The 27086-nt window shown below is 36.1% G+C and overlaps 2 protein-coding genes across 3 annotated transcripts; one reads left to right on the forward strand and one right to left on the reverse strand.

Annotated features, from left to right (window-relative positions):
- The first annotated feature begins 2021 nt into the window (after positions 1–2021).
- Positions 2022–8601, forward strand: LOC104245972 (cell division control protein 6 homolog B-like). Of its 2 annotated transcripts, XM_009801688.2 has the most exons (17): positions 2024–2378; positions 2487–2583; positions 3040–3260; positions 4197–4271; positions 4347–4456; positions 4653–4759; positions 4887–4946; positions 5410–5483; positions 5616–5666; positions 5841–5890; positions 6068–6203; positions 7058–7147; positions 7554–7616; positions 7699–7794; positions 7933–8022; positions 8145–8264; positions 8342–8601. In XM_009801688.2, exons 1-16 carry the CDS (start codon positions 2136–2138, stop codon positions 8181–8183), a joined length of 1602 nt encoding a protein of 533 aa, XP_009799990.1. In that variant the 5' UTR covers positions 2024–2135; the 3' UTR covers positions 8184–8264; positions 8342–8601. The 2 variants fall into 2 exon arrangements, with proteins under 2 accessions (XP_009799991.1, XP_009799990.1); XM_009801689.2 differs by lacking the exons at positions 8145–8264; positions 8342–8601 and having other exon boundaries at positions 2022–2378; positions 7554–7640; positions 7748–7794; positions 7933–8020.
- A 550-nt stretch (positions 8602–9151) lies between these two features.
- Positions 9152–11820, reverse strand: LOC104245971 (large ribosomal subunit protein uL10-like). The gene is made up of 5 exons (XM_009801687.2): positions 11429–11820; positions 10642–10710; positions 10022–10120; positions 9555–9947; positions 9152–9469 (listed from the first exon to the last, which is right to left on the reverse strand). The coding sequence occupies exons 1-5, from the start codon at positions 11684–11686 to the stop codon at positions 9329–9331; spliced, it is 960 nt and encodes a 319-aa protein (XP_009799989.1). The 5' UTR covers positions 11687–11820; the 3' UTR covers positions 9152–9328.
- Positions 11821–27086: the final 15266 nt, after the last annotated feature.

Here is a 27086-nt window from a genome sequence, read left to right on the forward strand (position 1 = left end):
TTAGCATTTATTGATGTTGTTAAATTAATTTGGGCTAGATACGAGTAAATTGGAGGCAAATTCTAAAGGTAATAAAAATATCTAAGGCAATTCCTTGTAAATTATATTATAGAATTGTGACCTAAATTTTTTAATTCAAATTTAAAGACAAAAATATTGTAAAGATATTTAAGGCTGTAATTAATTATTTTATAAGCAATAATGTGCTTTTGCATTATCCAATCCTCATCAATCCAAGGACTGTAACAGTAAGGAAATCACAGTCACTACCACGTCTACTAATATCAGTTGTAATAGCAACATGACAATTTATATTAGTAAATACATAGCACAAATATTGTTCATATTCATGTTTATATTTATAAATATCGCTTTTTACGGTTGTGCGAGGAAAACCTTTATAAATAGGATTCCAAACTTTTCTAATATAATGCACAAAGTGAAGGTTAGAAGGAAAACTATAGGGTAAGCACATAACAGTAACTATTTTTGCCAATTCTTCCCGATGTTTTTTTGGATCATAATATAAAATAAGAGTGCTAATTCCCGGTTGAAATTGATTTGACTCGGTACTAAGGTCAGCCTGAATAGGTACACTTGTCTCCTCGGCCAAAGCTTTCATATGAAGATATCTAACTTTTATCTTAAGGGTGTAGCAATATGTGTCTAGTCAAACTTCTCGTCCCCTCCCCCCTTCCCCCGACCTCCAACATATTTAAAGGCCAACTCTTTGCCACAAGTTTTATACTTAGCCTTATTTTTTTTCTCTTAGTTGAGTAAAAATTGCCAAACAATAGATGTTTCTGTCCGTTTAGAAGGTCGTCTAAAAAAAGTAGGGGTAGTAACAGGAGGGTCAGATGGGGCATCACTTGGATTATTATCAGTTGGGTTAACTTCAGGAGCAGGACTAGTGGGTGTATCGTTATCCGATTGCGTTTCATCAAAATCTATTTCTTCATCATCATTTTCATCAGTAGTTGGATTACCATATAGAACATTCATATATTCATGGTTTAATTGTTCACCGGGTGCAATATTATGGCAAAATTATTTCTCGATAAATTGTAATAAACTATTTTCGCTATCAAGAATAGCAGGTGTAGGACGGGTAACATGTTTGGGTCGGGGAGCCGAGGAAAGTGGAGAAAGAACAGATTGGCCACTAGATTCATCAAACTTGGATTTTCTCTTATTCTTACTAAATATTTTTTTTAAGGAATAAGCTATCTTAATTAACCAAGCAATACAAAGTAAATAAAATAAATAAAACTATAATATTAAAACTTAAGAGTTGGAACGAGTTTACCGAATTGACGAACAACTTGTCGAAAATTAATTATTGTTGAAGACTTGAAAACTTCAATTCAACAACTTCATAATTTTTCATAAATTGTAACAATAAACTAAGCAATTATAGAAGAAAATTAGAGAGAGATTGATGATTTTGTGAGAAAAATGAAAGAATAGGGGGGGGGTATTTATAGTTGAAAATAGGAAAAAGTGTAATTATAAAAAGTTTGGGGTTAAAACAAAGTTGGAGGGTTAAATGACTACTTTGTAAATAGCCAACAACTATTTTGGCAAAGGAAATAGCTAGATTTTAAATGCCCCAACACGCAGATTTTTTTTAAAATTATGGCCGTTGGGACCGTTTGGAACCGTTTAGGCCCGCTAGGACCGTCCGGTCCCGGTCCGGTTCCAATCTCAAATGGTCCGGCCTTGCGGGCCTCAAGGTTTGGATCGGCCCACTTTCCAGGCCCACCTCCCCCGGTCCCGGTCTTAAACGATTCAACCCGTTTAGGCCCACTACCTGCCTACATGGGCCGCAACCCACTTGCCAGCCTTATGCAAACCAGAGTCTCCAGATATTTGGGCCGTGATTTATGTATTGGGCCGACTGCTTTGCAATGCAAGTCCACTAAGGAATCCACTAAGGAAACCAGACTTCAAAAAACACTACGAAACGGCGGGAAATGCACTTGTAGCAGTTGCCTCTTGCGCGCGAAACGGATAGAATCTCTGCGTACAATCCATCCTATTTAAACAATTTACCATTATACTTAATCTTCGCAGTCTGTATTCGTTTCCCTTCCGACGAACGCCGCAAACAACTCTCAAATCGCCGGAAGTTCAAAATGCCGACAATCCCCGTCCGTCGTTCACCACGCATCTCCGGCGGCAGCAAAGTCGCCGGTCAAACGGTTAGTAGGAATGAGATCGGAGTCTCCACTCCTTCAAAACGCAAAATCAGATCCGATTCCACTACTGAAGACAATGTAGTAACTTCAACTTTAACTCCATCACCCATGGAAATCTCTCCGTGCAAATGGAAATCACCGCGTCGATGTGTCAATGACAGCCCTAAGAGTCCTCTTAATGTAAATCAACTTCTCCAATTACGCGATGTTTTCAGTAGATGTTTCCTATAGAAGGCATTTTCCTAGAGGATTCGTGTTAATTGATCTTTTTTCTCCTGTGGAATCCAGGCGAATCGTGGAGATAAAACAATAAATTTGAGCAAATCACCAGTGAAAAGGAGATTATCTGAAAGTTTTCTTGAGAAGCCTATATGGAATCCAAGAGGTGAATTTGATTATTTGGTTTAACTTATTTCTCAAATCGAGTTTGTTCACTGATATGGCTCAATGTTTGCTAGGAGTTTTTCAGTTTGTTTTTAGAGATTTGTGTATTCGCTGAATGTCAAGTATCTCTAGCACTAAAGAAGCACTATCTTTTTTTGATATAAATATAATATTTCACATGGAGCAAAATTGATATATATTAGTATCATATAGCATGTCTCAACTAGTTTGGAATTAAGGTGTAATTGTAAATAGTTACCGGCAATTTGACCTATTTACGAAATGATGTGATTGTGTAAATATGTTTCACACCATCAATGCACATAACTTAAACTCTTTCTTTAACTGAGACGTAATCTTTTTTAATTTTGCTAAATTGAGAAGGGTTTGAACTTTATATCTAGTGACATGTGATTTTTTGATTTCAAGTTGTGTTAATTGCCATCTCTATCCATAGATATGGAGCAGTTAAATGCAGTGAAGGAGGCATTGCATGTGTCTAGGGCCCCATCAAATCTGGTGTGTCGACAAGTTGAGCAGAATAGGGTTCTGGAGTTTTGTAAGCAAGCTGTGAAAATAGAGAAGGCTGGGAGTTTGTATGTTTGTGGCTGTCCAGGAACTGGAAAGTCTTTGTCAATGGAGAAGGTCAAAGAGGTCCTGGTTAATTGGGCAGATGAGGTATAGCTTATTGCTTGTGTTCCAAACTCAACTTGTTGGTTTGCGATGAATGTTTTCTGAGGGAATGAAGCTAATGCTTAATGATCTGCATTTCCTTGGCCAAACAAGTTCATCTATCTGTGTCATGAACTATTTCCATTTGCAGCATCCTAAAGTTTGAAGTGGTATAAACCATGAAAATAAATGCTGTCAAATTGCTAACTATCGCTTTTATAATGTAGTGAAATACCCGTACATCTTTAACAAATAGTACCATACTTCACTGGGATTGAGATAAGTAAAATGAGGAATTGGGTCTTCAAAGTAAAATATTCCTATTGCAGTTACTACAGAACCCTTGAATAAAGTAATAAGGGGTAATTTATTCTGATTCCCGGGCTTTTAGCTCGGAGATGGAGTTCATTTGACTGTATAATTGCAAGTAACTCTTTTATGAGACTCTAACATTGTTCTTTATTGTGCATAATCTTAAAACTTTTTGACCAAAAATTGTACCAGTTTTCAGGTCAGCTGGACTTTTTTTGGTGAAGTTTGTATTGTTTTCTGTTTGCTCTTCTTGTTTGATGATCTGAGGTTCTCAAGGATATATTGTCATTTATAACATACACACATACGGCTGGATTTGTCCACAATTGAGTGACCTTTGGTCATAGTTTTAAGTCCTCAGTTGATGGGGTTCATGTAAAAGTTCAAAGCCCGAGAGCTAGATCAGTGTTTTGATTTGGACATGTTTGGTTTTTTTATCATGTGCAAGAAGCATTTCATTTTGACTGTAAGCTGATCTTGAATAAACTCAATGGAGATCTTCTGCATATGCTAGTATCCCTAAGTGGTTGAGGGGTTGGCAAAAGATTTTCTTTATCAACTATCTTCCGGAGTTGCATATCCAACCCTCTGAAGACCATTGCTAACCAACTATTTGTTTTCTCATTTCAGTCTGGCTTTCAGGCTCCAGACATATTATCTGTCAACTGCACTTCTCTGTCAAACACATCTGATATTTTTGGCAAGGTAAATTGCTATTGTACTGATTCGGATGCTAAATAACGCGATGCACATTTGCTTACGTTTTGTTAGCCATCACAGATGCTTGATAAAATTCAACCACGGAGAAAGCTAAATTGTTCAACAGCACCATTGCAGTATCTTCAGAAAATGTTTTCTGAGAAGCAGCAGCCAGCAGGCACGAAGATGCTGTGAGTCACCTTTTAGACGGTTTTAAAAATTTCTACTATTGGGGACCCCTTTTTGCCCTTTCAAGATTCTGTTGTATTTCAAGTAAAATCATCGGATGCCTAAAATGTCAAGAAAGTCGTTTTAACTCGAAGAAGCAGTTATGGTGCTTGTTAGATTTTCTTAATCAAACTACTTATTTGCTTAATAATTGAACAGGTTAATAGTTGCTGATGAGTTGGATTATTTAATCACAAAAGACAAAGTCGTGCTTCATGAGCTGTTCATGCTAACAACGTCTCCTTTCTCCAGATTTATTCTGATAGGTAGGTGCTGTTAGACTAAAATGCTCAAAATTTCTTGGTCTAGTCATTTAACTTTTTTCTAATACTACTTATGGTATTGTAAACAAAAAGAGAATCCCTTATTCTATAATGGTTGCTCATATGACAGGAATTGCTAATGCAATAGACCTAGCTGATAGATTTCTTCCAAAGCTACAATCCATGAACTGTGAGTATTTCCCTTCCTGTCAGCTTTTCTTTCTAAATTCTTTTCCATCTTCGTTGACTCCATCTAGTTTTGGAATGAGAGGTTAAACAGGTGTTAACTTTTGGACCTAAGTCTTCAAGGTGTTAAAATTTTTGTGCTCCAAGCTTCTTATTGTTAACACAGAAAGTATAAGCTCTACAAACTGTCAGACCACGCTTGATGACTGCTGCAAAAATTTGTTTTTCAAATACGTCTTGACACAAGCAATTTGAGAGAGGAAAATAGACTAGCTTTGGTTATGGGGTTCTTTGATATTCTGTATTATATGAGTTTTCTTTCATAAAATAAGCCCCGTCATCTCTTCTCAAGGTTATGTGGTACAAAAGGACCTGTTTTCCAATTAACCTCTCAATGCAACTAATGCTAGATTCCTTTTTGTATGTACACCACTACTTTATCTCTGACTTATGCTTTATTTTTTCAGGCAAGCCTGCAGTTATAACATTTTGTGCCTATTCTAAGGACCAGATCATCTCCATTCTTCAGCAAAGATTTGAGGTAAGAAAATGTGTAGATTGCTGGTGATATTTACATCCCATGTATGTTATCTGCACAAAGTATGGATGCAAAATCATTTCTTATGGTTCTGTAATTAATAGACTTTGTATTACAATTTGACTGCTTGAACAGGCATTTCCTTACACTGTCTTTCAGCCTCAAGCATTGGAACTATGTGCAAGGGTAGGTACTTTGACATCTGTGTTTTGCTTAGTTTGATTTCTTTTTATTTACTTATGCAGTAAGAGAATCCAAGTGGCTCTCATTTATCCATTGCTACTTCAAACCACTAATCCAAGATTTATTTATTTCAAAATAATTCTCAGTTTCCTAATGAAAGTGCTTCTAATGTGACAGAAAGTTGCTTCTGCATCCGGAGATATGAGGAAGGCTCTATGGGTTTGCAGGTTGGTGAATATTGCTGCAAGATTGGCTGATCACAGTTTGACCAAGTTTCCCGATTCCATATAGATTATGGCCTAACTACTTTGCTATTTTATCTGACAGATCTAAATCTAGTTAATAGCTTGTTGTACTACTTTCCCTTGATTAGAAGTAATTCTTTCTTTCCATCTTTGTTTCAGGAGCGCAATTGAGATGTTAGAAGCTGAAATAAGAGATTCTATCAGCAGCCTTGATTTACCATCATTACATGGGAGAGTTTCTTATCAACATAGAGATGGTGCTTGTGATAAATCACCTATACACGAAAGCAATGTTGTGAGTATTAGCATCATTTTCACTTGTTATTATGGTTTTGAGTTTGTCAAACTACTGATTCTGGAGGATCTATAATTGAGAGAGTCGGTCTGGTTTTTATAGCCAAGTCATAGCGTGATTCCCAACTTCAGCATCTGCATAGTTTTCTTCTTGTTGCTTCTTTTTCTCTGATTCCATATTATTAAGTTTCCTCTAGATATTAATAAAATCTAGAATTTCAAAGGGTGGAAGAATGGTAATGGTACTGCAGACTAAAGTTAGTTTTGAACTTCTGCTGCTTCACATTTGTGCTCGTTTGCTCCCTTGAGATATCAAATTCTACACTATACCAGGCCTAGGGAAAACACGATATATAAGTATTTGAGAATTATCACTGTTACCTTTCTACAAAAAAGTATTTGAGAGTTATAACGACATTTCTAAGGCCTGAAGATCGGAATTTATCACATAACGAAGGTGTAAGTTATAGACCTAGGGACCTCATTATTCATATATGATAAAAGCAGACAAGTTTAGCTGAATTTTTATAAGCAATCACTAGTAGTATTCCAGCCTGCGATGCTACTGTTCTATATTCTCCCTTATCAACCTTCCTTGCTGCTTAAACCTGCTTAGTAACTAGTACTACTAGTTTCAGTGCACTGCTTGTTACTACTAAAACTTTCATTATTCAATGAGCACATTGTCCAGCAATATGTATCTAGTTCTTAAATAGCACTTTTTTTTTTTAATTATCTTGGCCCCTTCGTCTGCAGTAAGAACTTAGCTGTAACTTTATAAATTCTGTATCCTCAATTGCTTTTTCTTTTTACACTGCATTTTGTGTTTTGTTATAAGTTGGAACTTTTTAACAGGTTAGGGTTGATCATGTGGCTATTGCTTTATCTAAGGCATATAGATCGCCAGTGGTGGATACTATACAATCACTTCCACAACATCAACAGGTAAACATTCCCGGGGAAGATATCTAAAGTTCATTTGGTTTCATCTCCTAGTAAGTTTCTAAGTTCTCGACTACCAAAGGAACCAAAGAAGGAGAAAATAAAAAGAAAAGAACGATAGAGGAAAGCTATTGGATTATGGTTGAAGCGTTCAAATATTTGTCGTGTATTGGCAGCATCGAATGCAAGAACTAGATTCAAAAGTTGATTTGCATGCGATGTCTTTACTCTTTACCAAAAGCATCATCACAGAATATAGGATTTTAGTGATTTGCAAATCTATTAACGCTCAACAATAAGTGTTCAACGGAGCCACTTTTTTTTATGAGGTCCTTCTAGATTATTGTTGTACGGGCATATAAAAATCACTTGGTGGTGCTGAGTAATGCGTAAATATACTTTGCTGCAGATTATACTTTGCTCTGCTGTCAAGCTATTCAGGGGGAAGAAGAAGGATGCGACTATAGGCGTGGTAATTTCTGTTTGTACTATAAAGGTGAGATTTAATAGCATAAGGAGAAAAAAGATGTGAGACATTTTACAATCTGTTGCAGCTGAACATCTCTTACCTTGATGTCTGTAAATCAACTTTAATACCACCAGTTGGAATCATGGAGCTATCAAGCATGTGTAGAGTGCTAGGTGACCAGGTAAAATCTTGAAAAGCATGTAAACAACATGTTCTTCATTTCAGTTTCCTTTTCTCTCTATCTTTCTCAATCATCACTCATCAGTGCTTAGTTAAAGAATGGGAAGAAGCATAACTGAAGGTGTAAATAAAATTGCAGGGGATTCTAAAGGTAGGAAAGGCTCGAGAAGAAAAATTAAGTAGAGTAACTCTAAAGGTAGATGAAGCAGACATCACCTTTGCATTGCAGGCATGAACCTATTTCGTTGCTCTTGTTTTGATCTGGTTTCTTAGAGACACCTGCTAACCATAGTTGTATGCTTTTAACGGATGAAGTGATGCCACTAATATATGACACTGATTTTGGATCAGGGAATACGCTTCTTTCGAAATTGTCTTCAACAAGTGTGATGAACAACTTAGTGCAAGATTGTGATTCTCTATTATTTATTTCGTTGCTACAAACAGCCAATTTATGGTCCAGACATGAAGGTTAGTTTTTTCCCCTTGTAGTTTGCAATGCACTACTGGAACTGGATATATATTGACTCTGTTGTGTATGAAAACAGACATCAAACCTGGTCAATGCGGCTATGGAATGAAGGAACAAGAACATCTAGGTCCAAAGATTTTATTATAGTTGGAAAAAAGTTATATAGGGAAAATTGTGACAAAGAGAGTTGTAAATGTACACTAATGTGTAACATGCAAGTTCTAGTGTATTATTACCATATGCTGATTCTCAATTTCAAGAATCTCTGGATTAAAAATAAAATCATGTAATGCCACACTGTTGATTTTAGTGAAAGGGTGAACATTATCCTGAGCATTTCTTTTCGTAGAGGTCCCAACACCTTTTCTCCTTGGTTCCATAATAAGCAGAGCTTATGAACGTAACTGCAAATTAGTAGGGGAGCTACACTGACATTTTGTTGAGGAAGAGATTAATTTTCTGGGCTTTTTCACCAAAAGGCGAAAAGGAGTATCAATGAACTTTAAGCTAACTGGAAGCTTATTAGACTGAGAAGGGCATGCTTTTGCTCTCTCAAAATTGCCCTTCGTGGATTCCACCAACTCTTTGAACTCAAAAGCATCACTTAATATCATCACAAGGGAAATTCTGCACTCTGGAAATTTCAGTTTGTAATAAGATCAGCTAATCTCTTCTCCAACTATGAATGAAAGTTAACTTTCAAATGGATATCCTTATCCAGGTGGTCTAATATTTAGGACATCATTGCAAATTAAATTAGAGCAAGATTCCTATGAACCAAAGAGCTATATCGCATGCTGATTCTATATTATTAAGTTAAGGCCAAGAAGCATATAGCTATCCAGATGCAACAATCAAAGCCAATGAGAGGAGCAAATGCCAAGGATAACAAAAAGCCAAAAGTTAGAACTCCACTGAAACAACAGAACTAATACATCAGTGCATGAAACATCTGAATGATAGCAAACAAAATGGAAATTGTTTAAAAGCATCCTCCTAGACACCCATAATAGCATTCATCATTGCAAATATAGGACCTGAAGCCATCACTAGATTGAACTACTTAATCAAACAATCCGCCGACAAAGTCATCATCATCCTCCTCAGCAGGTTCTTCTTTCTTTTCCTCCTTGGCAGTAGCAGGTTTAACAGCAGGTTTAGTAGCTACTGGAGCAGCAATAGCTGTAGCAAACTTGCTCGGGTCCTGCAAGTTCAAAACATTTTGTTAAAATAGTGTCAAGAATAATGCATTAGTTAAAGGGCTTTCAAGAATTGCAGTTAGTGTTAACCTTCAAGTACTCTTTCACTTTTTCAGCCTGTGGGAATGAGTATTCTGTTGCTATGGCAAATGACAGAACATTCTTGTACCCGTTGATGAACATGTGAGGAATAGCAGCAAGAGTAGGATATGAAAGAAGCATAGAAAGACCAACAACATTGGAAAGTCCAGCAGCAAACTTAGCAATAAGATCATCTTCTGTGAGGTCAAGAACCTCAGGACTGAAAACAGAACCACTGTCATAGACAAATTGGACTATGAGACCATAAGAGAATGGCTTAATACCCAACTTAGACAGAAGTGCAGACTCAGAGGAGCCCACTTTCTCCCCCTTCTTTATAATCTCCACAGGGATGGTGATCTCAACAGTGCCCTTGTTGATTTTAGTTGGGATATTGAGTACCTAAAAAAGGGGTTTTGAGATTATCCATACAGATAAAAACATGAGCAGCTTGGGAAATATTGAAAGAATTGAACCTGAAAGAAACTGGTTTGGGAAGGATCAAGTCCAGTGTTTCCAGGAGGAACAACCACATCAATTGGTGCAACCAGGCCAACGCGAGCAGGTGCTCCAACCTTTTTTTTGTCAATTGTTTAAGTTAGAATTCTCATACTTCAGATAAATAAAGTACACACTACTCAAAAAAAAACAAGTGAAGATTGATAGATGTAAAACTATTTTGTATGGCGTTTAATCATCAAAGATTGCAAAACTAAGAAGCCAGATCACAAATGACTTGGGACCCAAATCAACTCATAAGCAACATCTTTTAAGGGGAAAAGAAACAATTCAATCAGAACTTTGGTAGCAAAAGGCTAGTCATTGAATACCAATCGATTTTGTTCTAGAACTTCATTTCAATAACAAATTAACGATTACCAAATGAGTAGATAAGCCAAAATGTTCTTATAAGCCAATTTGACCAGCTTATAAGCTTAGCCAAACACACTATTAATCTCTTTTACATATATGGAGGCGCTGATAATACAGTAGAGTTATGACCAGCAAACCAAAAAGAATAAAGATAAATCTTAGATGCCGAAAGGAAGAAAATGGGAAACGAGAAAGGAAAACGTGACCATAATTTACATTATACCTTGTACTTGGATACTTCATCGCTGACTTCTTTCAGGTCTCCTCTAGTGAAGATCAATCCCACGTTACCCTGTTACAATATTACACATGAGGCGGAAGCGGAAGAGAATCATTAAAGATCGCTAAATGCTATAGTTAGATTATCAATTACCATTCAATCCCAAACTAGCTAGTTAAATTGATGATATGAATCTTCTATATATTCTGCTCTATTTAGAAACATTTTTTCTAATCTATTTATGGAATAATAAAATGTAGAAATAACAACAATAATATTAATAGTACCACCAACAATAATAATAACAACAATAAACTAAGCCAAATTTCAGCAAGTCCCTCTACCTTACCTCTTACGGGAAAACAGTACCTATTCCTTTAGTCCCAAGAAACCAAAATAACAGTGATCCGAAAAGGAAAGGAAGAAAAAAAAGATCATCTCACAGACATGTAAAAAAATCCCAGAATTATTATTATGAAGCCAGATCTGATTTTAAAAAGATATTTCTCTATCGAAATAGGGTTAATGGATCTCAGAAACAGAAAACAAATAAGCTTAGTTTCTAGTCTGACAATTTGAACGTCCATCTCAAAAGAAAAAAAAAATGAGACAAAAATTTGTACATAATAAGAAACTACACACGAGCACTTTAAAGCAAAAAGTGTACTGATTTTTCTGGTCCTAAGAAACAAAACCAAAATAAGAAAACACCCAAATCTATATCCCACAACTAAACAAAGAAGCAGTAAGAAACCAATATAATGAAGAAAAAGGTGTAAAAGAAACAAACCACAAGGCAAGGGATGAGGGCAAGGAAAGCATTATTGCCGGTCTTCTCAGCATGGATCCTAATAGACCTCTTCATCATTGTATTTTTCCCCATCAAAACGATAGAGTCACCACGTAATCCCTTGCGGATCATCTGTAGCTGATTAGAACCCACATTATCTGCACCCACAATAAGGATCTGTTGATATGTGTCAAGAAGCTTGCATAGCTTCTTGTCATAGTTAACCTTCTTCTCAGCTTTTGTTACTTTCACTGCCATATTCTTCAATTCGTTTTTGAAAGAAAAGGAAAATGGTGGAGAGTGTGAAGGAGAAGTTTTCTGCAATGGGATTGGGAACCCTAAGCTAAATATATATGGAAAGGTGGTCAGGTTTGCAGGTTGCAGGGAGACTAGTGCTTGTACGTAAATGGATATACGTGCAGAAATTAAATGGAAATAATTCTTGAATGGGGAACCTAGAGATTTAAAATTCCGAAAAGAAGACTTTTAGAGAATTGAAAAAACAAATTTTGGAATTAGGAAATTGAAATGTTATCCAACAAATGTCCTTTGAAAGATAACCTTTTGTGAATAATCTTTTGATTTTTTATAAAAAGGGTTTTCTATGTGGAGGAAATATATTTTCATGAATTTTTGTCTTGATAAAGTTATTGGCTAGTAATATATTATGTCAATGTTTTAAGAATATAAAATTAAGAAAAATAACATTTACTATCATTAATAAAAAAAATTAAGTTCCATCATTTGTAGACCCAATTTACTTCACTGTATGAAATTTTCTAACATCAAAGGCGAAGATGGATGAGGACCAGGAGATTTTATAGTTTACAGGATTGCATGTGGTAACTTGCTTGACCTATTCAGACGGTTTGTTTCCTTTTCTTTCGCTATTTCGTTTTCACTTTCTTTTATTGAATAGGGGTTTTTTATATTGTTTTCCATTTTAAGCATATTGTTAAAAGTTGAAGGTTATTGTGATTTATTTTGTTATAAAATAGATCAACATTAGTCCAAGTTAATTTTACATGAATCAAATCGAAATAAAAGTAAAACGAGTTTTGTTGTTTCGGTTTTCAACGGGTTCTTTTTTCTCTTTTCAATTTTTAGAATATAATAAATATTTCTTTTAGTGAGGAAAAATAAGATAAAATAAATTGACTTTAGTTTAACTTTTGAAATTGTTAGTGTGTACTTGTAGCTTTTGAAAACATGAACATTTATCTGTATAGCTAGTCAATTTTTCTAGCTTTTGAAAAAAAATAATATAAAATGATATATATATATATTTGTTTTTCTTGAGCACCAAGAAAGAAAAGGGTACTAGCTAGTTTGTCCTATTCATGCTCTTTTCAATTGGCTGGTGCAGTCTCACGAGTCCAAAATATGGTTCTTTTGGACAAGTAGCACCTTAATAGATGTAAAAAAAAGATGACATTTTTATATATAGTGCCCAAATACTGAGCGTTATACATTAACGTTAACTGTACCGTTAATGTATAGCGCACAGTATTTGGGCGCTATATATAAAAAACTGACACTAACAGTATAGCGCCCAAATACCCGGTGCTATACATAAAACTTTATGTATAGCGTCCAGTATTTGGGCGCTATATACCTTTTTCCTGGCCCCACCAATAATTCCTGACTTCAATAATTCAAAAGCATATAGTGTCCACTTTTTGGGCGCTATATATAAAAATTAAAAAAGAAATCCCGGCTAGCCATTTCCTATATAAAGATGTTAGGATTGTATAGAAATTCATTCAAAAGGTGTATAGTGTAGAAATTTCCCGGCTAGCCATTTCCATACTCTTGTTGAAATGTTTATTGTTGTTAAATTCTCCAGCATTTTTTCATTATGTCTGAAGAGCGTAGAATAAGAGTTTCATTATATTGGGGGGGGGGGGGTGAGGTTGTGATGGAGAATAACTTTGTGGGCTACAGTTTACCTGCTCAGTGTCATGTTAAATTGCCACTTACAATGGAGTACGATAAATTGATATCGTTGTTATGCAAAAAAATGAGTGTGAGGAAACGTTCAGTGATACTTAAAGTAACCGGAAGATATCCGTATTCCGTCACTCCGCAAGGGGTTGCTTTTTACTCGGAGTTTAACATCGACGATGATGAAACTTTGAGTGATTTTCTGAGGACTCCGAATGAATGTCGGGAATTTCTTGTAATCACAATGTTGGAGATGTACGTGAAGGCCGAAGACCTTCCAAAAAACGAGGTCGTGCATAGTAGAGATAACCCCCAGTCATCAGGTGGTTATTCTGGAGCAGTTTTTGCTGGACAGGTTCCGGATGAAAGAGTTTTCCTTGATTTAAACTTATCACCGCCGGCGAATGAGCAGCGAGAAAATAATTTATACCCTGCTTTCCATAATTCACAAGACGAGTAATAAACTTCAATTTTTATTTGTGTTAATTATATATATTTTTGGTGTATTGAATTTGTATTAACGCTCATATATTTAATAGGGGGTACCGGCCGGATATGAATTTTACAAGTGGCTCATCCGGTAGTCATCACCTAATTGAAAACGTCCATCGTGGAATTACATCACATTACGACTTGTAAGTTAAGTGATATAGCTATATGGAAAATATTTATTAATTCAGTAGCTTATATTTTTGTTGGCTGTGCAGTGAAAACGAGCAAGTTGAACCACCCGTACTCACTCAATTGCCCGAAAATGACGTATTATATCGGGATCTAGCAGATGCACAAAGTGAGGAACAGAACAGTGATTACGATAACAATGCCGATGAATCCAGAGACGAGACACCCTTTCCTCGTGAGGATGGTGATGCGCAGGATGAGGAGAAAGGACCTGATTTAAAGAGAAACCCCCCTAGAAGAAGAGTGTACGAGTTCGAAGTGTCGTTTCATTCAAGGGAGATTCCTTACATTGTTAACTTGCCAACCGTGTCGGATGTGGAAGCTCTCACAAGGGATTTTGATGAAATCCGGACAGCAATGTGGGATGAGTCTAGACCAACGGTGCTTGCAAAGGGGATGCTTTTTCCTGATAAAGCGCGCGTAAGCAGGGCTTATAAAATGCACAACGTAAAAGAGTGTTGTGAGATGCAGGTATGGGAGTCAAGTCCGATGGTATACAAGGTTGTTTGCCGCAGGTGGTTTTGGCCATGTAATTGGATGTTGCGTGCAACCAAGAAGAAGACATGTATGTGGAAAGTGGGTAAATACATTCCCACCCACACATGCGAAATGGACACATTCAACGGGAATCACTTCAACTTGGATATTGACTTGATTTCTCTTGTACTTATTCCGCACCTCAAAGCGTCCATAAGGTAGAAAATCAAAGAGTGCATTACATCAGTCCACCAGGAATATGGCCATACCATTACGAAAAGAAAGGCATTTCTCGGGCGCAAGCGAGCATTTGAAATTGTCTACGGTAATTGGGATAAGTCATTTGCATCTATGCCAAAGTACATGGCCGCACTGTAGCACTTTAACCCCGGGACAGTTGTTGAATGGAAGCTTGAGCGGAGCCCGGGAACACCAGAATACATATTCAATTACGTGTTCTGGGCGTTTAAGCCAGTAATTGATGGTTTTTCGCATTGTCGGCCCGTAATATCCATAGATGGAACTCATGTCTATGGAAAATACGATATCAAGCTATTGATAGTCGTGGCAGTGGATGCTAATGGACAGATATTTCCTCTAGCTTTTGCTATTTGTGCCAATAAAAGCACAGAGACGTGGATGCTGTTTTTGAACCACCTGAAAGAGCACGTTGTCAAACAGCGTTCAGGTATTTGTCCAATATCTGATCGGCAGGGTGGTATATTAAGTTCTGTGGAGAACTTGCCTGCATGACAAGAACCTTATGCATACCACCGTTACTGTGTGAGGCACTTTAAGGCCAATTTCCAGATGGCACATCCCAACAAAGATCTACATGATTTGATGTGGATTGGCAGCAACAGACCACCAACAGCATAAATTCCGGACGCATATGGATTCTATCAGGCAAGAAGACGAGGCAGCCTATTGTTGGTTAATGAGACATCACCCAGAAAAGTGGACTTTGCATGCGGATGGTGGCAGACGATAGGGAATTCTTACTACGAACGTGTTAGAGTCCTTCAACGAGTCGGCAAGAGGATTTCCCGTTACAGCCATGGTGCGGATGTCGTTCAAGCAGATGTCGGAGAGGTTTGTTGAACGGTCTGTAGTTGCAACGGAATTGATGGAAAGGGGTGTTGAATTTATGCCAGTGCCGATGCAAAGATTTGAGAAATACAGACGGCGAGCATATTGGCATTCATTTTTGCAGTATGATAACGAAAGAGGTATTTTTGAAGTTCGCACCGCTATCCATAATAATTGGGGTAATAATGTACATACTATAAATGAATCAGCAAGGTTATGCTCATGTGGGAAATGGTCCATCTACCACATGTCTTGCTCATATGCCATCAAGTGTTTTCAACGTGTTGGTTATGCGGAGACCAACTATGTTGATCAACAATATAGTGTTTCCAAGTACCTAAACACATATAGTGGTCAGTTGCAGCCAGTGGGTGCTGAGCATTAGTGGCCTCCGGAACCATTTAAAATGGTGTGTAACAAGTCCTATTTGCGTAAAATACAGGTGCAGAAGAGAACGCGTATACGGAACCAAATGGATGTTAGTACTACCGTTTATGCGCGCAAATGTGGTATATGCTTGCAAACATGACACGACCGTCGTAAATGTCCTTCAGCTGGTTTGGGTGGCAAAACTAATCAAGCTCGTGGTGGGTGTTCTTCTAGTGTACCTAACTACCCATGAGTTGATGTTGTAATAATTAGTTGTTATGTCTATGTTGCAAGATTTATGAAATAAAATTATGCTTGTTAATTATGATTTGTACTTTTCCATTAGATAGTACATTATGTATTTAGCGCGGTTGAACATTACGTTATGTGTATGCTGTCTTGTCGAACTGAAAAAGCTGACCAGCTAACATAAAGTTGTCTTGTCAACATCATGATATTTAACACACAAAATATAGCGCCATTAGATAGTACGTTATGTATTTAGTGCGGTTGAACACTACGTTATGTGTGTGTTGTCTCGCCTATAAATAACGGGATCATTGTAGTTATTTTGTGTGCTCAAAATTTACTAAAAGCAAATATTTCATTAAAAGTAAGATTTTTTTTTTACTAAAAGCAAATATTTCACAAATGGCTCAACCTCTTCGTCCACCAAAGTGCAAGTGTGGAAAAGCATGCTTGATGCAAAATTGTTGGGACGGTGGTGAAGTTGGACGCCGCTACTGGCACTGTATAAACCAGTTTTATAAGGTTCCCGGCAAACCTATTTGTAATTTTGAGGAATGGGTTGATGAACCATGTTATGAGGAATGCTACAGAGAACAACTGTAGTATCTTCATAATGCGTGTTTAAGACAACGAGAACATGAAAAAGAAAACAATAGAATTATTGCAGACTTGAGGGCGAAACTGAAAGAGGTGAGAGAAGAAAAATGGAAAACACAATGGAATTGTGAAGCATAAAAAGAACGTAAAAAAAAATATAAACGGGAACTTGCGGAGGTGAAGGCGAAACTGAAAGAGGTAGAAGAAGAAAAAGAACAACTGGAAGAACAATTTAAGTGGTTGGAGCGAAGAATAAATGGCAACCTGGGCTAAACATTGGCATGTATGTGTTTAATGTATTTTTCATATTTCATGTATTTTTATTATGTTGGCCTGCTATGTTTGTGTTTGTGCTTGTGTTTGTGCTGTAGTAACGTTTTCCTTGTTTGTTGTACTAAATGTTATTTTAATTGAAGTGGAAGTTAAGTTTAAGTGCTTGTGTTGTTATATGAAACTACCAAATGAATGGGGAACTAAAAAAAGTAATGGGCATATTCGATTAAATATTGTGGTTAATGTATACAAAAATATTATTTACACCAAATAAAAAAAAGGAAGGCCGAATCAATGTGTCCTGCATCAGGTGTGTCTCAATGCAGCCGCTGGCCTGAGCAGTATCCCCTCCCGCCCGGGTGCACTATCAGGATCATCATCATCAAGTCGTCTCCTTATAGCCGGATGCGGCGCAGGATGACATGTATCGGTGGTGCTGTCAGGTCCAGTAGAAGGCTACATAATAATATGAAACTTAGTATAGAAAACTACATAACAATTCACAACAATTTATATTCTCTTACCATCATCGTGTCTGGATCCTGAATGTAGTCATCTGTCGCAGCATCGCATGAAGCCTTAAAAAGGAAATTAATAAAGTTAAAGAAAATAAATAAGTTACAGTTAAAACAAATTCAAATTCAATACTAATAAACTCATACCTGCGTATGTGATGTGGAGCCATAACTCAGTCGGCGCCCACTATAAAAATCTTGGGTCAGTCACTTCTCATCAGTGGTAGACGGGCCTGGGAAGTATCTACCCCAATCCACTCCTTGAATATCTGAGCCCGTGATCAATAATTGACCCGATGGGGTCACCTGCGATGGCACTGGAGTGCGATAAATTCCAAGGCTGTAAGACGACATGTCTATCTCATGCATGCCACCTGCCATATCAGCAGCAACATCATCAGCATGAGCCTCAACGCCCCCTTACTGGGGACCACCTCCTCTTCGCCCACGACTACATCGTCCGGCACCACCAGCTCGTCGGGCACGTCCAGCTCGTGGGATACCACGACCTCGCTGGTACTGCGCTGTGTCCATATAATCAGCCTCGTGTGCCAAACGCTGATCCGATCGGGCTCGCTGTAGTGTCTGGGTAGCCACATCCATGAATCGACGACTATACTCTTGCATGACCACAGGATCGTGGACATGACTCTGCATCTGCTGCCCCCTATGATAGACGGTATGCAATCCAATTGTCTGCACAAAGTAAAAAATATAAACTACATATTTGGCACTAAATTACAGGTATATAATTAATAATAACAGAAAACATACCAGGGCCTCGTGTCTCCCGGCGTATGGGACGTACCGATCGTTTGCCTGATGAACTGGCGATAAAAAGTCGGAAAACAGTGCGGTACCATGCCATATAACATTGAATAGGAAAGTGTTGTCGAGGTGGGGCCAAGTCCCCTCGCCTGTCCCAAGTACCCAACTGCTCGTCAAGCCATGCCATAAATGTGTCGTCCGCCCTGGACCGATCATCCCTCTCATAATGTAAAGCAAGCCATGTAGGTGACTCGGTATAGGCTGCGGCAGGCCAAATTGACGAAATACCTGCTCGGAGGCATGATGCTCGACAATATCGAGACATATGAGCAGGACAGAAGCCCTCCAAATATGTCGGCCGAACGTGCAATACGCTGGCAGGGTACCTATCACCTCATCACTGTACGGCGTCCAGATGAACTATCAAAGAAGAACACAAACTGTTAGTATGCGCAACACTAAGTTAATCTATAACAGGTAAGTTTAGTTAGATATTCACCTGTGCGTCTTCTAGCAGATCCAACACATCCCTACAGAGGGGGAGATTGTGATGGGCATCATACTCTCGTGTAAGAGTACGAAGTATAACCCACCTACAGGCTAGAGGGAGATGCGGAATTTCTACATTAGCCAGTAGCTGTGGTAGAGGTGGCTGAAACTGCAGAAATTGCTCCCAGGCCCAAACCTAACATACAAAGTTGACGTAAAGTATAAGATTAACTATAACTAGGTAGAATTGTAACTAATGGACATATTATTTGAATTTGTTGTCACCTATTAGAGCGGTAGAAAGCCACCAACGTCTCTCTGTGTGCCGATGCAAGCGCGACACATCTGCCTGTATAAATATGAGATGACAACACCACCCCAGCTGTAGATGGCTGTATCCTCGAACCGGCCAATATGATGCAGAAAACGGAGGCTCACTAGGTTCCCCGAAGTGTTCGGGAATAAGACCCCCCCCCAAAGTAGAAGGAGCAACAGCAGCCTCGTATATCGCTGTACATCCACCTCCGCTGACTCGTCGGTGATAGTATGACGGATCTACTCCAGATGGTCTCTAATGGGAACCAACTACATACGACTGGACCCAGAAGCTATAGTCTCGTCCTCCGTCCTGAAACCCGTGAGCATGTACAACATATCCCAATAAGATTGCCGCGAATAATATCTCATGGTCACAGGCAGTAAACCTGGCAAGCCATCAGCGGACAAGCCATATAAAATCTCAGCGTCCTGAAGTGTGATGGTGGCCTCGCCGATGGGTAGATGGAAAGTGTGCGTCTCCGGTCGCTACCGCATAATCAAGGCCATGATCAAAGCCCAGTCGAGCTGTATCCGGCCAATCCTAATAATCCTATATAATCTCATCTCCTCCAGGTAATGGACCAAGCGGGGATGTAGAACTCTATGACTCAAAAACTCCCACAATAGATCCACTCTCCTGGCCCGGAAAGTCTACGTAAGTAACTGTCCGTCCCATATATACTCGGATCTATGCTGGGGCTGTAGGGCTAATAGATCCAACGTCCGTGTGCCGGGATGTATAGTCGCGTCCATGTCGTCAACTGTAAATTAAAACAACATTAATTGTATTTTATTCTGTATATTAAATATTAATTTTTTGAGATATACAATTTTTAGCGTTATACAAAAATTATACCTATGAGTTTCAGGCTCGATATTGAATCCCAGTAGCACCAAACTATCATTAATAATTATGTGTTTGTTTTATAATTTAAATTCATATTTTTTAATAACTTAATTGTACAAATTATATATATATATATATATATACATATACATATACATATACATATATATACATATACATATATATACATATGGGTTTCGGGCTAGATATTTTGAGGCCCATGGGTTCCGGGCTCGATATTTTGAGGCCCAGTGGCACCAAACTATCATTAATAATTATGTGTTTGTTTTATAATTTAAATTCATATTTTTAATAACTTAATTGTACAAATTATATATATATATATATTGAGGCTCAGTGGCACCAAACTATCACTAATAATTATGTGTTTGTTTTATAATTTAAATTCATATTTTTTAATAACTTAATTGTACAAATTATATATATATATATATATATATATATATATATATTATATATATATATATATACACACACACACACACCTATGGGTTCCGGGCTCGATATTTTGAGGCCTAGTGGCACCAAACTATCATTAATAATTATGTGTTTGTTTTATAATTTAAATTCATATTTTTTAATAACTTAATTGTACAAATTATATATATATATATATATATATATACCTATGGGTTCCGGGCTTGATATTTTGAGGCCCAGTGGCACCAAATTAACATTAGTAATTATGTGTGTTGATACAATTATTAACTTAATTGTACAAAGTTTGCATTTTCAACTACCAATATAAGATACTTAAACAAAAGAAATTCTAAGCTAAAATACTACACATTACTACGCTACAAGGCTCTAAATTTTACTACGCTAAAAGGGTCTACATTTTACTACGCTAAAAAGGTCTAGATTTTACTACGCTAAAAAATAATCTAAACTAAACATAAACAACAAATAAATTTAATTGCAAATAAAACACAAAACGACATGTAAACACATATATATAAATCAGGATATTAACAGACAAATTTATTTGACAAATTTATATTTTTTTATAAAACATTAATATTAAATCCGGATAAATTTAACATACTAGTTTTGAAAAAAAAAACACAAACCGAAATAGAACACATACAAATCAAATAATATGCATTATTATAAAAGTTTCAACTTAAAATAAACCGAAATACCTCGATTTAGAATTTTCGGAAAGCAAATAGATTGAATTTTTGACTCCGGAAGTGTGAATCAACAATAATACGAAGCTCTACTCGAATGCGGGACCTATGTTCTTCATCTTTTATGTGACGGGGGACCCAAAATTTTTTTTATTTTTTTTTTAAAATGGTGGGGCAGCGGGTATGGGAGTGGGGGACCAAGAAAAAGAATATGTAAAATATTGAGGAAGAAGAAGCAAAATCGTCATCTTGAAGAAGACGATCGATTTCTAAAAAATATGTATAGCGCCGAGTATTTGGGTGCTATACTGTTAGTGTCAGCTTTTTATATATAGCGCCCAAATACTGGGCGCTATACATTAGCGACACAGTTAATGTTAATGTATAGCGCCCAATATTTGGGCGCTATATATAAAAATGTCATCTTTTTTTCTTACACCTATTAAGATGTTACTTGTCCAAAAAAACCACATTTTGGTTCCGGACTCCAGTCTCGCTGGAATGCTACTTCAGTACTAGCAAAAAGAAAAGACGCATTTAATTTTCTGGTCGCTACTTATTTTGTTCCATTCATGAAAAGAGAAATAAGTTTCATGTTCCTTTGTTCTTCTCGTAATCCTAGTTGCGTTATATTGTCACAATCAAGTTCCCATTTTGGTATACCTTTGGTCTCGTGATTTTTTTATTCGATTTGAAAGGTCTTTTATTTATACGTAAATCTTGGTATCATTTGTGAAGGTTTGTTTCGATAATTGTTTCTAATATTGCCTTTTGCTTAGGTCTTACTTGGAACTTATGGGTTCTTACAAGTGGAAGGAGTTTTAAGATCCTATTTATTGAGTATTTGTAATGTGTTATAAATAGAATTCTATTTAAGGTGAATGTCTATATTTAGAGAAATTCTAAGGTTTATTGCTTGGTGGCTAAGCCAATCTCTCCCTATAAATAGAGGGTTCTATTCCATTATAATTCATCCCAATATCAATAAGAATTCTCTCTCTGCTTTTCTCTGCAATACCATTCTTCTTCTTTTATTGTTTTATAACACGTTATCAGCACGAGACTCTAATCAATTGAGTAAAAGTTTTGGGATTGAGCATAATGATTGTCAATTGTTCTTTGAACTTCCTTCATGATTAAATTCTGAATTTAAGGTAAGTATTTTACTTTTCTCTTTCAAATTCTTGACATTCTATACTTTGATTTTAAATACAAGCAAATACGATAAATTTTGATTGCAACTCTAATGGAGTTTGAAAGAAATTATAACCACCCAAAGTGGTAAAATTTCTGTGCCTTGCCATGATCAAATTCGTGTATGATTGTGGGCAAAGAATTAAAAACTCGTCCCATTGAATTTGCTCCATTCTCATTCCCTTTAGAGAATGTTATAGCAGTATGTGATAAGTCTGAAAGAAGATAAAATTACTACTATGAATGTATCAATGGATGTGGACGTGGCAATAGACGAATAAATTATAATCGTCATCATTGAGTAATGAGAATAATAAGGATTCTCAAAATAATCCTTCACTCTGTGAAAGTAATGTTTGTCATCGATTTGACATGAGATTTTATAAAGCACATATAGATGATTATGGTCCATTCATGATGTGAATGTGACAACATCTTATTTATGAATACATATTCATTCTTGGAAGAATATGAACGTGCTAGTGGTAGTGAATATAGCATACTCACCTCTAGAAAGAGGTTTAAGATGATATAAGAAAATAATGTTATTATTATGGCATGAATGGTCATTGGTCACGTACCTATTGTACGCCAAAACATTTTGGCAATGTGATTATTAAAGGACAACAATAATGCAAGAAACATATCTTGCATATAATTTTGACCATGACCATAATGGTATAACTTTCTCCTTGAAAGAGATATATGACCATATGAATGTTGATGAATATGTGGTAGTACAAAATTAATTGAGAGCTCTGGAAGATCCAATTATACTATTTTGGAGAAACACAATTGATTACCAATAAGGTATTGTGTTGTAGTAAGTCTCAAAGAAACTTATTCAGTTTCTAAAGTATTCGCGAAAGCGGTTGGTTATATTGAGACTATAAATAAAGGAAGATTTAATATCTTCTCTTACTACAACTTGTAGCGGAATAATATTTATGTGAAAAGTTACCCGTTTTATTCTCCAGTTTGTACTACACAAATAAAAGAATACCACAATAAAATAGAACTTTATTGATATAAAACCCATATCATAATAAATTTGGAGTTTATTGATATCCAGTTGGCATAGCTGGTTTAGCCATATCAATTTAAGTATGATGTGCAAAAATAATAGAGAATTCACATGGGTAACTATTAAAGAACTAGAAAGTTCTTTACGAATTCTATTATATTGCTTATTCTCATTAATTAATTGACCAACTAAAGTTGGGATTGAATCCCATGAATTTTGAAAATATCAAAGGTGAATATGGGCCCATTCATCTGCCATGTATACCACATAGGATGCATCTATGAGATGGTTACATGTGCGATTATTATTAACCCGCAACATGGTGTTTGCGAGGTAACTTGCTCAATAATTTGATTTAGAGCATAATTTCCAGATTTTTTATTCAAGAAGTTCATCTTGATAAGTTGGTTTACATCACAGCTGGTTTAGCAAAATAATTTATTGAGTGCCTCCACTTAATAGCTAAATTGTTGCTGATGAGAACAAAGTTATCTATATCAGTTTGATATAGGTCATATACGAAAATATATTATATTCTCCCTTCATAAGTGGTTCGGGGTCAGGAACCAAATAATTCCATCTTATTATTATTGATGTGCGGTGTATATTTTGATTAACATCATGACACACAAAGATGGGCTTTCAAAGTTGAGAAAGCAAGTTAGTTTTTCTAACATGAGGGGGAGACATGATAAACAGTTGAGAAAAAGTTACTTGGAATTTATTATCATTTGTATATCTAGATCCTCAAATACGATAATATGAACTTGAAGTTCATAAAAGATAATTCATCTGCAATATATTGCAAAGTATGCTAGACGCATTTGCTGACCCAAAGAAAGTAATTATATTCTCATTGCAAATGCTCCTATTAAGTCCTAGAAGGACAAAGTCTATGGTACGCTTAAACCATATAGACAAATCGGTTTCAAATAAAACTTATTGATAAAGAAGATGTGCAAATGATCAAAGTGATCATAATAAGGAGGCAAGTGATCTAGAAAATCACATGACATAACACTTCATAAAATCTCATGAGAGATTCAGGTACCTGAAAATATGAATGAAGAGATCTCTATGTTATGTCTTTATGAAAAAATGTTGGAATCGATATAAAATGTTCGTCGATGACATCTATCATAGCGCTAAGTATATATGAGGATCTTAAGTGTATCGAATATAGACACAAAATTTTTGGCCAAATAGAAGAGACGCAATTCGAATAGAATTGGTTTCATATGAAAGATAAGTATTTGGACCTGCAGTTCAAACACTTGAAAGTATAAAGTCAATGGTGTGTGCAATCACTTTTATTTATCTTATATGTCTAGCATGACATAAAAATTTGATATACATCTAAAATCTATTCTATGGCTTATATGACTTAACTTATATGACAATCCATGAAGGATTTAAGTCGCTTAAAGTATATACAATTCTTGGTCTTGAAGTACCACATCCTAAGTGCAATTTGTGCACATATGTATCTTGCTATAACTATAAGCATGATAATGTAATAGCGAGAATACCTCTATGGAGATATCGAAAAGGCCATTCTACGGAAGTTTATGAAGACATTACATCTCTATCAAGAATGATGATTTCAAGATGCAATATATTCATTCAAGTTAATATGACTGATTTATTTATCAAATCTCTACCAACGATCTCTTGAAGATGGTGCACAAGATTGGAATGTGAAGACTCAAGGATGTAAATTGATGCTTTTATCAGGGGAGTTAATGCGCGTTGTACTCTTTTTCCCTTACAAGGTTTTGTCCCACTGGGTTTTTCTTGCAAGATTTTTAATGAGGCAACCAAAAAGCGTATTGTTAGATATGTGTACTCTTTTTCCTTCTCTAGAATTTTTTTTCACTGGGTTTTATTTTAGTTAAGGTTTTAACGATGCACATTATCTGTTGAATAGACATTCAAGGGGGAGTGTTATAAATAGAATTCTATTTAAGGTGAATGTCTATATTTAGAGAGATTCTAGGGTTTATTGCTTGGTGGCTAAGCCAATCTCTCCCTATAAATAGAGGGTTCTATTCCATTGTAATTCATCCCAATTTCAATAAGAATTCCCTCTCTGCTTTTCTCTGCAATACTATTCTTCTTCTTTTATTGTTTCATAACATAATGTATAATTTTTTCAGTTTTTGTACTTGGATGGTGAATTCTTTTTCTCTATTTGTGTTTGATTGAGTTCTTTTTGCCAAGAGAAATCCAATTCACCATGGGCGAGTTGCACTTCCTTATTGTCGGGCCTATGTTTATTATTGAATGAGGAATTTTTGTAAAGCACAAAAGTTTAGAGCCTAAGAATTATAATTTGTTTAATTACTATTCGTAGCTACTGTTCAATTGTTACCAGCTTGTATCGGTTGTATTTAAATGCGCAATGAATACAACTAAGGCGAAATGCATGGGTTGACTTTATGTAGGTATATATTCAAAGGATACAACTTGTATCGATTGTATTCATTCGCGCAACGAATACAACCAAGGCGAAATACATAAATACAGAAAAATAGAATACTCTTGTTGAGAGTCGAACCCAAGACCTTCGCTTACTAAGCGGACGCTCTAACTAATTGCGCTATGAGAGCTTGTTGTTCTCTTTTGTCGGTTCAAAACAATTGATCTCTTATTTGTATATTTGCTATAAAATTCAAATATAACTATAAATGATAATTTTCTCAAAGTATAGCTACGAATATAAATATAATGTATATATTTGATGTGTCGCCTAATTTTCTATAATTTAATCTCAGTATGGTTTTATAGTCCTGAGCTAATTGGTGCTCTTGATTTAAGGTTCATGTTTACTTGCAACTACTTAGAGGGTGTTTGGCTAAGCTTATAAGCTAGTCAAACTGGCTTATAAGCACTTTTTGGCTTATCTACGCGTTTGGTAAAATTAAAAGTGTTTATAAGTTAAGTGCTTATAAGCCAAAAATAAGCCAAAGCCATAAGTTGGTCTCCCTCAACTTATCAAATTATAGCTGATAAGCACTTTAAGTTTGACCAAACTATTTGCTATTCTATCCCTAAAATACTTCTTTTTAAAATAAAACTCTTCGTATACCTAGTTCTTCAGTTGCATATTATTAATTTTAGCACTTTTATCCAAACACATAACTGCTTATTTTTTAAATCAATTTCAGCACTTAAAAGTGCTTTTCAGCACATAATGCTTATCATCTACTCTAAATCAGCTAAGCCAAACAGGCTCTTATACTTTTACTCATTATAACAAATATTTTATAACAAAAAGAGAATGAAGAAGAAGTTTCATAATAAAAATATTATTTACATAAGGAATCAAAATATACCTTTTCTATTTTATAGTAAATATATTTCATATTACCAAAACAGAGGCGTATGCTTATTAAATAGGATGGTGGGGGTGTTTTCCTAACTTCATTTGTACTTATTAGGGAAAATTGTTACTAGGAGTTTAAATGTAACGATTCGATCGGTTGTTTTGTGCGTTAACATTCCGTAAGGCGGTTTGAGGTCTTGAATAACTTTATATGATGCGTTACGACTTAAGTGCATGGTTGGTTTTGATTTTCGGGAGGTTCAGGATTGATTCAAAAGAGTAATTCTCAACGTAGAAGCTTTTAGTTTGAAGAATTGATCAAGGTTTAACTTGTCAGTAAACGACCCC

This window comes from Nicotiana sylvestris, chromosome 6 (assembly GCF_000393655.2).
Source record: "Nicotiana sylvestris chromosome 6, ASM39365v2, whole genome shotgun sequence".
NCBI classification, from domain to species: Eukaryota; Viridiplantae; Streptophyta; class Magnoliopsida; order Solanales; family Solanaceae; genus Nicotiana; species Nicotiana sylvestris.